This window comes from Aedes aegypti, chromosome 3, assembly GCF_002204515.2.
Source record: "Aedes aegypti strain LVP_AGWG chromosome 3, AaegL5.0 Primary Assembly, whole genome shotgun sequence".
Classification (NCBI taxonomy): Eukaryota; Metazoa; Arthropoda; class Insecta; order Diptera; family Culicidae; genus Aedes; species Aedes aegypti.
The window spans coordinates 170,306,196-170,319,679 of record NC_035109.1 but is presented as its reverse complement, the minus strand read 5'-3'; the positions used below and the strand labels follow the sequence as shown (position 1 = coordinate 170,319,679).

At 40.8% G+C, this 13,484-nt stretch overlaps 1 protein-coding gene across 2 annotated transcripts in view; it reads left to right on the top strand.

Moving 5' to 3' along the window:
- LOC5575964 (ubiquitin carboxyl-terminal hydrolase 15) overlaps positions 1-11,975 on the top strand; it is an 88,677-nt gene extending 76,702 nt beyond the window's left edge. For both annotated transcript variants that reach the window (XM_021855821.1, XM_021855822.1), the window contains 6 exons: positions 4,472-4,602; positions 4,665-4,764; positions 4,828-4,944; positions 5,019-5,228; positions 11,100-11,461; positions 11,525-11,975. In XM_021855821.1, the coding sequence (XP_021711513.1) occupies positions 4,472-4,602; positions 4,665-4,764; positions 4,828-4,944; positions 5,019-5,228; positions 11,100-11,461; positions 11,525-11,642 (1,038 nt within the window). In that variant the 3' untranslated portion in view covers positions 11,643-11,975. The remainder of the gene's footprint in view (positions 1-4,471; positions 4,603-4,664; positions 4,765-4,827; positions 4,945-5,018; positions 5,229-11,099; positions 11,462-11,524) is intronic.
- The last annotated feature ends 1,509 nt before the right edge of the window (positions 11,976-13,484 follow it).

Sequence of the window (13,484 nt, the reverse complement as noted above, 5' to 3'; positions counted from 1 at the left end):
AAAAACTCATTTTTCGTTAAAAAATCATGTTTTTGTGCAGTTTTTGCTAAATAACTTGCTCAAGACATTTTTTTAGTGGAATGTGATGCATGAAAGGTTTGAAAACAATTAAAATAGCTTCAAAAGCATGTAAAAAGATTTGGAATCGGTTGAGTAATCATGAAGTTATGGTTAAACAGAGGGGAAAAATTTGTAATAAATTATTTTTAACTAAAACTTGTTTTGATTTTAGACAAATTTAATGTTCAACGAAGTTTTCATAAATTTAATTTTGAAGGTGTTGATGTTAAAAGTTTTAAAACCGCTTGGAAAATAACAAAGTTATGTTTACTTCACTGAACGTCATTTTTTAAACCTGAAAATTCACCTTCATGATGCTTGCGCCATTTCTAAATGTTAATATTTTTGGCTCAGACTTTGAGGTTTTTTTTTTATGTGATTTGAATTCAGTAGAGCACACGAATTTTTGGTTTTGAGAACTTTTGAAAAATAAACCGCACCCTACTGTGCACCCGCCTGAAACGCGAGGCAGCAAAGGTTGGACTGGTGGTGAATGCGACCAAGACAAAGCACATGTTAGCTGGTGGGGCCGAGCGCAACAGGGCTCGCCTAGGTAGCAGTGTTACGATAGACTGGGATACGTCCGAGGTGGTCGACGAGTTCGTCTACCTTGGATCCTTGCTGACGGCTGACAATAACGTTAGCCGTGAAATACGGAGGCGCATCATCAGTGGAAGTCGGGCCTGCTATGGCCTCCACAAGAAGCTGCGGTCAAAAAAGATTCACACCCGCACCAAATGTATCATGTACAAAACGCTCATAAGGCCGGTAGTCTTCTACGGGCATGAAACGTGGACGATGCTCGAGAAGGACTTGCAAGCACTTGGGGTCTTCGAAACTCGAGTGCTTAGGACGATCTTTGGAGGTGTGCAGGAAAACGGTGTGTGGCGGCGAAGGATGAACCACGAACTCGCCCAACTCTACGGCGAACCCTGTATGGGGCGATCCATTAATTACGTAAGACAATTTTGGCGGTTTTCAAACCCCCCTCCCCCCATGATAAGATTTTTTGTATGAAAATGGAAAATAATTTGTATGACGCATAAGAAATCTCAAACCCCCCCTCCCCCCATAATCCCTTACGTAATTAATGGACCACCCCTATCCAGAAGGTTTCCAAACCTGGAAGGATAAGCTGGTCAAGGCATGTTGCCAGAATGCCGGACAGCAACCCTGCGAAGATGGTGTTCGCTTCGGATCCGGTTGGAACAAGAAGGCATGGAGTGCAGCAAGCTAGGTGGGCGGATCAAGTGCGTATCGACTTGGCGAGCGTGGGGCAGAACCGAGGATGGAGAGATGCGGCCACGAACCGAGTATCGTAGCGTGAAATTGTTGATTCAGTGTTATCTATTTAGATGTTAATTTAATGAAATGAAGTGACTCCAGTGGAATTGATCGGTTACCTAACACAGTGTGACAAGGAAAAACTTTAGCTTGTTGATGAGAATGATTACAATTTATTCGGTGTGCTTGGGGCTGAATGGGGTTCTGGAAATTTCTTCCAGGTTTCTGGAATTTTTCCAATGTCACACGGACATCGAACATAAGCCTTGATTTTTGTAAAGCTTCAATATTATTCAGATCACTTTTGTTAAAGTGAAATAAATAATATGCTTGAGAAAACCCTTTCCAAAGAATGACAGATTAGATTCTCTTTTTCATAATGATTACTTGGACTGAGGAAAATCCAAGTAAATCGAATATTCCATTTTTGATCTCTTCAGGTGTCTTATAGTCATTTTAGAGACCTTTCAAGACGATTTTGAACAAACGTTAAGTTTTGTCATTATTTGTGCTCCTTCTTTTCAAGATGTTTGAGAAGAAGTTCGCGATCATTAAGAGATTCCGGCAAATCGCGCCAATCTCCTTTCTTTGCGAGTTGGAAGGAAACCTTGATTTCCCTAATGGAGTTCAAGATCTCCTGCCTAAATCCTCCAAATTCGGAACAACTCTCTGTTTCCTCACTTGAATCGAAGAGCCTGGGCTAGAGGCATGCACTAGACTTGATTTGAAGAAATCCATCGTATTCACACATCACAGTCGGGTCTAGTACACGACACTGAAGACGGCCTTGCAGTTGAGGTCGAAATACGCGTATCTGTCAAAGGATGCAAACTCTAGTGGAAATTCAATGGTATAGTGCTGAATTTGTTTTTTTTTTTTTTATTTATAGGTATTCCACTAAACAGCTCGGATATTTATAAAGGAACGTATGGAAATTGGCCCAATCTCACCCCTTCTGGGTGGTGATATTGGGCCAGACAAACTAGAATGTATATGCAAAAAGAACAAAATCAAGAGAATCGTCTTCTGCTCAAATTTAGTAGAGCTTTCTCATGACATAGTAGTCATTAACCAAAAAGTGAGATTTTCTATCCAAACTCAAAAGTAACATTTTAGGCCTTTTTTAAAGCTTTTTTAAACTAATGGCTCCAAGAATCTAACTTTTTGATAATATAACCCCCTAGGCCCAGTATCACCCCCGATGACGGTACTGAATTTCTATCGCGAATGATTTTACCACCTTTCATTACCACTCATCGGTGGAACTGGTGGAAGTAGCACAATCAGTCATCAGTCTGGGAGGGGTGGCTGATGCGATAAGCTTATTCCACCGGTTGACGCTCCCTTTTGGAGTGCCATTTTGGCCAGTTACACGTGAGCATGGCGCGTGGATTCGACGGTTCATTGCATTATGTATGGATTCTGTTTGGTATTTACCTGTGCTTTGTGTGTCCTTGAACATGCGACCGTTGCCCAAATTTGAGCTCCCACATTTAAACATCAAGAACCGACCTATTTGCATAAGTTTTTCATTTATCAAACAATGAAGGAAAGAAGTAGCTGTTGGCGGTAACGATATAGCAAGATCTGTGTAACGAAATGTAAAAAAAATAACCGAGAAAGAAATCTTACATTTTTATCCTGGCTCTAAGCGGTTTTTTGAGTTATTTTAATTTTTTGGAAAAGCTTTAAGCTTTAGCTCCAATTTAGTTTTAAGAGAGGAAAACATGTATCATTAATCAATAGCACAATAATTGTCTATGCATTATCAAACATACGCACAATTTTATTTTAGGACTTACTAGTACAATTGAAAATCAAGCTGCTTAGAGTTTCGAAAGCATTCTCAATCAAGAGGGGATTTGGAAGAAATGTGAACCCATTATTAAAAAAAAAAACAAAATTATGTCAATTTGGAATTGAACGGACTGCTCCAATGTTAAAACTTTCTGCAGTACACTTTGGAAAATAGACCCTCGTTTGGCATAATGCCATTTGGCATAATGCCGTTTAGCATACAGTCGTTTGGCATAAAATCGTTTGGCATAACAGTTGTTTGGCATAATAGTCGTTTGGCATAATGGTCATTTTGGCATAATTTGAAAAAGGAAGATACTGTAATGGTACAGTAATATGCAGGGCCATAAGATGCGTCATAAAATACTATGTTCCTTTTTTTTCAAATTACATGGAATAACATTTTGTTAAAAATGCGCCATAATATCCCGGACATAATGACCCCGGAAGTCATGTATGATGCAATTTCAAAAGTGCTTCATTGGATATTGGTTTCCTTGATACATTAAGATTAGAAGTATGTCCAATCAATAATTGACAATGGAACATACGATCTAGAACGGTTTATCCACATCCCTTTGCTTAACGGAAGGAATTTGATCAAATTCAATGTTTTTCACAATTATGCCATACGGCATTATGCCAAACGGGGTAGACCCTATTTAAAGAATAATTTAAATATTCTCATTAAGTGAGTGCTACATCAACATTTCCTTCCCCTATCCCAAGTTACGGTAAATATGGGCGTGGCCGGGAATAACGATATCCATGGTTTTGGTATTTTTGTTTGAGATTGCATCAAGGTTCACACCCTAGCCTTGTTCCAGATTATAGATACATGAGATTATCAAAAGAAAAACATGAATATCGCTAGTATCCAATTTACGAAGTATACCGTAACTATGCTAACGCTAACACTTGGTAAATATTTGGTTTAGATTGATACAGAGTCTGTCTGTTGATTTATGCCTTGCCAAATATTTGCACTTTTGGCATATCATGAGTATCCCACTATACTCGTTTCTGGGAAGCTCATTTCCTCACCCGTTCTGACGTGAACCAGTTCCACGTGCTCAATTGATTTTCTTTTCCGGTTTCCACTCTTCACATTGTACTTCGTAAATGAATCCTTTCGCCGACAACCACTGGACAGATTGGCAGTTGTTACCCAACGAGATTCGACGAGCATTTGCTCATTTATGTCAATGTTCATCGGTCATTGCCTATAGTCTGGGTCGGAATTTTAAAGCGGATAATTTGATTACCACATAGTTGTCGTTGTTCTATAGCAAACTTACATCTGATTCAAATTAATGTTTCTCCTTGACAGGGACGAGGACTTACTGGACTAAAGAACTTAGGAAATACCTGTTACATGAATAGTATACTTCAGTGCCTCAGCAACACAACATTCCTCAATGAATACTTCCTGGAAGAACAGTTTAAACAAAATCTCAACAGGTGAGTGACATTCGCACTTTGAGGAATACCGGAAATTTAATCGAATATAATTGTGATTACAGAAACAACAAGACTCAAGGTAGGATAGCAGAAGAAGTCGCTGCTGTGATCAAAGCTCTATGGACTGGTCAATACAAATGTATTGCAAGCAAGAACCTGAGGGTGAGTAGGGGATTATGGAGTGTTCGTTATAAATTGATTTGATAGTCCTTTCGTGTTTTTCAGTTCGTCGTTGGGCAATATGAACGTCAGTTTGGTGGAATTGAGCAGCAGGATTCGCACGAGTTGTTAACTATTTTAATGGACTGGCTCCATTCCGATTTGCAGACAGTGCCAATAGAGGTAATTGTTCTGCGCATCATGCGTACTTTGAAATGAGAATAATGGCTAATGTCGATTTTTTTTTTGTCTTCCAGATCGATACCAGTTTGGAAAATCTACCGGCATCGGAAAGAGCTTGGGTGGAATACTTCAAAGGAAAGGAAAGCTACGTCGCCCAGCTTTCCTACGGTCAGATCAAAAGTATGGTGAAATGTGTTAGGTGCGGAAAGGAAAGTGCCACGTACGAGTCGTTTTCTAGTCTCAGTCTCGATCTGCCTTCCGATGCCAATCGATGTGATCTCAGTGTAAGTAGTTTTCTTTCTGAACCCTTATGTAACTACAATTTCAATGGCACACCTCAACCCAAATAACACAAACATCCGTAGCGATAAACGCGCAGCTTCTCAGCTAAACCATGCTTAAAATTTCTAGGATCAAGAAACTTTTCTGGTTTGAGATTTTTCCGAGTTTTCAGTTTCATCTCTATTCGCCCGAAAAAAAAATGACAAGGCGAGCCAGAAGGTCGGGCCATGGTGTGTTGTTTGGATGGGCATCTAATTCGTTCGAAAGAGGTGCGCTTTGCGAAAGAGGATCACGTGATTATTGAGTTGAAATAGAATTCAGTTTAACTCATGCTTTTGTGGGTCCTTCCTTGGGATGGCGGTACCGTACCCTGTCTCAGTGGTGCATTTTGAACTGAACGCGAGCCAAAAGTGAACGGAGCCCGAGCCGAATTTACACTTGAACGTAGTAGTCAATGAACTTACGAGCAAGAGCTTTCCGTTGCTCAAGAACGGCCCGTTCAGTTCACAATAATGATTGGAGCTTCCACTTCAGAAACGAATGTATCAATCGTCGTAATTTATCATGAATATAGAAATCATACAGCGCTCGATATTATGCATATCAAAAACATAACATACACCTCGATTTTGTCATAAATCAGCCAAAACTGATCGCGTTCATTTTTCGGCTCGCACGGGTTCATATTTTTGAACTGCTCAATGTTCAAGCCTACTTGATCGCTGCGTTCAACAAAATCACGGTGTACTATGGACCGATGCACGAGTTCACTATCTGACGTTTGAGCGGTGCCGTGTTATTTACGTGACCATGGCAACGAGTGAATTTGGCACCGCTCAAACGTCAAATTAGTGAACTCGTGCATTCGTCCATACTTAATTTTTTATGCCGTGAACAAAATGAACTGGAACGCGAACTGAACGCGTTCAAATGCATCACTGCCCTGTCTAGTTAACTGGGAATCGCGAATTTCTGCAAATTTCATTTCAATTTGCTCATTTAACCAAATTGCAAAGTATATTTAATGTTAAGTTTTTTTTTTTGAGTTTCAAAATTGCCACTTGGCAGGTTAGCTGTCAACGATAAATTATAATAAAAAAGGATTCAAAGTTATTAAATTTTAAATTCTGAAAATTCTTCAGAATTGGTAGTGACTGAGAGGTTGGTAGCGACTATGAACGTTGAAGATTTCATGTTTAAAAACACAAAAAGAAACCTCTTTCACTGCGTACAGCCAACGTGTTCGTGGTCTTTCACGAAGTCGCCCACCTGTACCTGATTCCCTGCTGAATATTATTTTCGCAATTCTTTCTTCTGACATTCGCACTAAGTGACCAGCCCACCGAAGTCTGCGTATTTCACACGCTTAATAATACATTTTCGCATCTTTAAACACTTGATACAACTCGTGATTCATGCGTTTGCGCCACTTTACGCTCGAAAACACAGAAGGCTTTAAAGTCTGCCCCTTTCAACGTCCACGCTTCGTGCTCGTAGAGAGCCACCGGAAGAATCAATGTTTTATACAGGGCGAAGTTTGTTTCTGCAAGTTGCGGGACTTAAATTTGTTACGTACCGTGTACGCACCTAACTTTGCGCAGCTCCAAACTTTGCGCATTTTTAACAAGCATGAAAAAATGATAATTAATCAATGATTTTTTCAACAATTCTGTTTCAGTAACATGTTCGTTTATGTGAAATAAGTATTTGACATACATTTGTTTACTAAGAAACCCTCGTTAATGTTTGTAAATAATAAAAAAACCTTGACGTTACTCGTATAAATCTCAACTTTTACACCGTCTTAACACAAGCGCTAAGAAGTGGCTCTGCCAAAAATCAACATTTTTCTGAACAAAACTGTGTTGTGAGAAGTATATTTGCGGTATATTTGCAAAAAGGTAATATTCTATTAATTCCATTAATTTTCCAGACAATATGTCGATATTTTATTTGAAAAAAGCGATGCGCAATGTTAGGACCACTTTTTACATAAGGGTCTTAATTTTTGCGCACTTCTAGCAATTCAAAATGGCACGTAAATACATGTACGTCATTGCAAATGATAAAAGCTGTCGGTCTAACCAGGAATGGTCACTCAATCCATAAGGCAGCGGCTACATATAATATTCCTGAAAGTACCTTTTGTATGAAGCTGAAGGCGTGGTGTGCATCGAAAAATCTCGAAATACCCTACTGAATACTGTATTGACGCAGGAGGAGACTTTTACTGTAAACTTGGATAATTGATAGCGGTTGGCTTCTCAGTTGATGGACAATGATTCACTTTCCAGTTGTCTAGCAAAAAAGCCCGCTCAATTATGGAATATCCGGTACGTACGGCAACAAAAAATAATGAATGGCTAGTGATCAACGATACATCTCCCGAACTAATTGATGCTTTCCATGAATTCGATTTCAGTGGAAAGCTTGAATATACAATGGACAGCATTGCAAACGAGAAAACTCTACAGCATAGTTCGGCTGAGCTTCAGTTGAAGCACATAATTGCTTATTAAGACTCGTCAAGTTCATCTGGAAATCCTCCATTTCCAGCTGACAACATGTACAACAGAGAAGATTTGCTTTAAAAAAAGCTCATATTAGTTGTACCCTTTTTGTTTAATACAATAGCAATAAAAAAGTAATATTATTTGGAGCTAACGAGCATTTTAAGGCATGCGCAAAATTAGGCACATCATGCGCAAAGTTAGGAACAATTCAGATTTTGTGCGCAATGTTAGGCACAAAATGTTGTATCACCTTTTGCATTTTTTAATTTTTTATGAATTATTTTTATTCTTTTTAAATCATGTGTTCTACTGAAGGGTTAAATGTCTATCTTTGGCAGAAATTTGATTAAGAATATACATATTTTATCCTTATTTGAAGCAAAAATAGGATGATAATTTCATAACTGCGCAAAGTTTGGTGCGTACACGGTAGTCCGCAAAAGGCGCAACACGTCTTGTCCCTTCGCAGTAAACGTCGTTTTCACATATCACAAGTGTTCCAAAGAAAAAAAAATCTTCAGCAACTTCGAACACATCCTCATCAAACACTACCTCAGCACCTACACCACCAAGCCTACGTCTATCTTTGCCTGCAACTATGTACTTGCTAGAATTAACGGTCAGGACTGTCCTCGCTGTCTCCCTCTTCAGAGGTACGAAGGCCTCCTCCAATGACCTGCCAGTTCGATACCGAGGCCATCCAAATAGCTGGTGGGCATTTCTTCGTTTTTCCATACCTTCAGAAGTAGCTGCTCACTTCCGTGCTTGAGAAGCTCGACCGGTATCTCGTCCTTCCCAGCAGCCTTACAGTTCTTCTGCTCGTTGATTTCCTTTTTAACCACTTCTATGGTTGTTGGGTCCACAGCTTAGTCGTCATAATCAATATTTATACTGTTTTTCGCTTCATTTTCCTCGTTCAACAACTGCTTAAACTGCTCCTTCCACCTGACAGCAACTACCGTTTTATCGGTTTGCAAATTCCCTTCTCGATCATTGCAAATGGCGCGCACTGGTACGGTATTGTGCCGCACGCCATTGACCTTTGCTTGAGCTTTAGCTATCATGCTTTCTCCGTACTGCTTTTTTTCCACGGTGAATTCGCTATTCTTCGGCTCTCGCTGCCCTGTACCGCTCTCTGTTCTGTCGGGTACCGGCTACAAGCATATGGCTTCTGGTGACATTCTTCATGTCATGTCATTCCCTGGCATTCTTCATCAAACCAGTCGTTTCGTTTTCGTCGATGATCACTTCGCGCGCCTTTTTTGTCACAGCTTCGTGTTAGGGTCCCACAGGCTTCGACATCTCCAGAAACGTTAATTCTTCCCAACTGCTCATCTAGCTGCTGGAGGTACCAGTTGTTAGATATTGAAGCGCAGCGTTCTGTCAGTTATAGAACTGGTGACGCTGATTAACCGTGCCCGAATTTCAGCTACAACGTGGTCTACCTAGGAGATATCGCCACTCGGGTGTCGCCAGGTGTGATTGCGGATATTCTTGCTTGCGAAGTAGGTACTGCTCATTGCCGTCCCTCTGACACCAACGAAGATTACAATAAATTCTTCTTCTTCTTGGCATTACGTCCTCACTGGGACAGAGCCTGCTTTTCAGCTTAGTGTTCTCATGAGTACTTCCACAGTTATTAACTGAGAGCTTTCTTTGCCAAAGTTGCCATTTTTTGCATCCGTATATCGTGTGGCAGGTACGATGATACTCTATGCCCAGGGAATCAAGGAAATTTCCATTACGAAAAGATCCTGGACCGACCGGGAATCAAACCCAGACACCTTCAGTATGGCTTTGCTTTGTAGCTGCAGCCTCTAACCACTCGGCTAAGGAAGGCCCCGAAGATTACAAGCCGCATGCCATTATAATTGGTAGCGGAATGAAGGCTTTCTGTTTCAATGACAGGTCGAAAGAAGTCTTCTTTCCCGATCTGCGCATTTGCGTCGCCAATGACTATCTTGACATCTTGTTTTGGATACTCTCCGTAAGCCATATCTAGGCTCTCCTAGAACTCATCCTTCATGTGATCGGGCTTATAGCTCGCTGGATCACATATGCAGATCAAGCTGTAGTTGAAGAACTTGCCTTTCATTCTCAACACACAGATTCGGTCGCTTACCGGCTTCCACCGATTAACTCACTTCATCTGTTTCCCCAGCACTATGACGCCAGCTGTAGTACATGTGGTACTTGAATGACGTGTTGGCGACGAGATCCACCGCGCGGAACTCACGTTCTCCGTTTTCCGGTTAGCGTATTTCCTGGATGGCTGCCACATTCACGGCGACATTCCGCACGAGCCAGGAGCTCAACACGCGTTCAATCTTAAACGAGAATACCTAAACCATGCCCATCTTTACAGTAACTTAGAATAGGGAGAGAAATGTTGATGTAGCACTTAATTAACGAGAGACCTCCGACTTAGAGATACTATCATAAGTACTACGAAGTTTGGGGTTGGGAGCGATATAATGCCAGGATTTGCCTAAAAAGATGGCGATATACCCTGAGCGGCGTGAAAAAAATCATGGTAGACATACAGCGATCACCCAAACCGTAGCAGTGAAGGACCAGAACACATCGTAGCAGATGCCATTAATACAGGACAACGCAGCAGGGTAGACCAGGACGAGACTTCTTCTTCTTCTTTCTGGCGTTACGTCCCAACTGGGACAAAGCCTGCTTCTCAGATTAGTGTTCTTATGAGCACTTCCACAGTTATTAACTGAGAGCTTTCTTTGCCGATTGACCATTTTTGCATATGTATATCGTGTGGCAGGTACGAAGATACTCTATGCCCTGGGAATCGAGAAAATTTCCATTACGAAAAGATCCTCGACCAGCGGGATTCGAACCCACGACCCTCAGCATGGTCATGCTGAATAGCTGCGCGTTTACCGCTACGGCTATCTGGGCCCCTTCCAGGACGAGACGAGGATCGTAAAATAACTTAAGGAGAAACCAGTGTTCTACGTCAAGGCGGATAAAGGAAATGCGGTAAAATGTGGATAACAATAAAGGTGGATTACGACAAGAAAATGGAGAAAAAGATAAACGAATCCCGAGCAAAGTCGAATAACAACCTCATAACATAGTGATAACAAGATGTACATCATGATTTCAATTGGTTATTTTTTGTTATCAATACGAAGACTCTTGTTATCATCAAATTTTGAGCTGTCAGATCGAGAATGCCACCGACGGGTGAATGACGTCAAATGTTTGTTATCATAATTCGATCTTTATAACTAATTGATAACATAATGAGGCAGGCTTTTTCTAGGACTTAGAACTTAGATTTTTTTCCCAACTCCAAGTTTTATCTTTAATGAATTATTTTTACTCTTTTCCTCACAGGACTGTCTGGACATGTACTTCAACGGGGAGCGCATCATGGGATGGAATTGTCCACAGTGTAAGAGCAGCCAGGTCGCTATTAAAAAATTGGACATTTCGAGGCTACCGTCGATACTGGTGATCCACTTCAAACGATTCTACGCCGACCCGGAGGCGCTGTCTACGGTGTACAAAAAGAAGCAGAACTATGTCAAATTTCCGCTGACCGATTTGGACATGTCGCCACACGTTGCACCTTCGGAGAAGACACGCAATCACAAGCTGAAATCTCGCCGGTATCACTTGTACGGTGTATCGAACCACTACGGATCGATGGAAAGTGGCCACTACACGGCGTTTTGTCGGAATAAGCTACATAATAAGTAAGAAGAGTTGAAGCAGTCATGTTGAACTGTTACTAAATTGTTGGTTTTGTCTTGTTCCAGGTGGTACAAATACGACGATCACACCGTGTCTAGCCTCGACAAATCGGATGTGTGTTCCAGTGCCGCGTATATATTATTTTATTCCGTTTTACCTGAGCGAAACCCATCGGATATGTAAGTTACGATAGAAACAATATCTTTTCTATGTTTGTCCCATTTGTTGACCAGTTTTAGTCAGTAATCAGAAGATTCGATATATTACCGCAAAGTGCGACGAAGAATTTAGCATTTACCTTTAAGATATTTCGTTGGAAGTCTGCTGTAAAATAGTTTTGCAATACGGAAAACTTGAGTTGTTTTCGGTTTTTAAAACAGAAACGATGGTACTGTGATCTTCAATCAAAATATTTCAGATTATATGGGCCGCAAATAACATATATATATATGAGAAAGAGAGAAGATTGGCGACATATGTATATTTTAAATGAAACAAAAACTTATTGAACTCATACAACGGGGCTTTCTCTGTCAATTGAACTAAAAGAAACATCCATGGTCGCAAGCTTTTTTTATACGTTAAATAATTATCACTATCGTATTGATTACAGTTCAATATTGTTCTTACGATTAGATATTACAATATCTATCTTACGATTTAATTTGATTATGTGTCTAAACGTATCAATTTCGATTCTCAGATATTGCCGTTGGTGTCGTAGCTATAGAATGTATTATATGTAGACTTTGACGTTTGTTGATTTCCGTCAGCTTTGTATTGCTAACCCCATTAAACATTTGACAGTTCAACAGCCGACTAAATTTGTTGAAAAATCTGTCGATTGTTGCACCGACGCTTATGGAAGGTTAACACAGGGATCAACCGAATATCACCCGATTTAATAGGGTGGGCCGACGTAATCCTACTAAATAGGTAGATAAATCGGTATTTTAAGTAAAATCCAAGCAAGTTGACCTACTAAACACCAGATTTCGTCGGCCACCCGATTTAATCTGGCGATTAGTCAGTTGATCGCTGTGTTAAACTTCCATAAGCGTCGGTGCAACAAACGACCGATTTTTCAACCAATTTAGTCGGCTATTGAACTGTCAAATGTTCAATGGGGAAGCTGATTGTAGACAGAAGCAGAAGGGAGTAAAGCATGCGTACTGAACGTATTGAAATAAATAAGGAAACTCGCAACTGATTACGCGCAAAGCCTTGAAGCAGCGTTTCCGGATGAGGGAAAGCTCACCGAAGCCTAGACTACTGCTAGAGTAGTTTGAAAGCAGCCATTAACAACGCAGCAGAATGTGTCATTGGGTTCGTGAAAGGAAATCGACGGAACGGTTTGTTCGACGAGGAATGTCAGACGGTTTTGGACGAGAAGAATACAGCGCGGGCGATTATGCTGCAGCAAGGACCCGTCAAAATGTGGAACAATATAAACAGAAACGAAGACAGCAAGCCCATCTATTCCGATATAAAAGTGCCGCCTGGAAGTTGGGGTGCGAAGAATTGGAGCAGCTGTATCGTTCTCAAGAAACGTGTAAGTTCTACAAGAAACTCAATGTATCCCGCAAAGGCTTTGTGCCGCGAGTCAAAATGTGCCGGGATAAGGATGGAGGTATCTTGACGAACTAACGTGAGGTGATCGAAAGGTGGAATCAACACTACGATGAACATTTGAATGGCGCAGAGGAGGAAGACTAAGGCAGCAGGAGAAATGGCTTTATCAGTACGGCGGATGAGGGGAACGTGCCAATTCCCACAATAGGTGAAGTTAAGGATGCTATCAAACAGCTCAAGAACAACAAAGCAGCTGGGAAGGATGGTATTGAAGCGGAACTTTTAAAAATGGGTCCGGACAGGTTGGCTACTTGTCCGCACCGATTGATAGCCAGGATCTGTATATACTAAATATACAAAAATGGTTAGAATGTGAACTATCGAACGATCACCATTCTTAACGCAGCCTATAAAGTGCTTTTCCAGATCATCTTCCGTCGTCTATCACCGCTA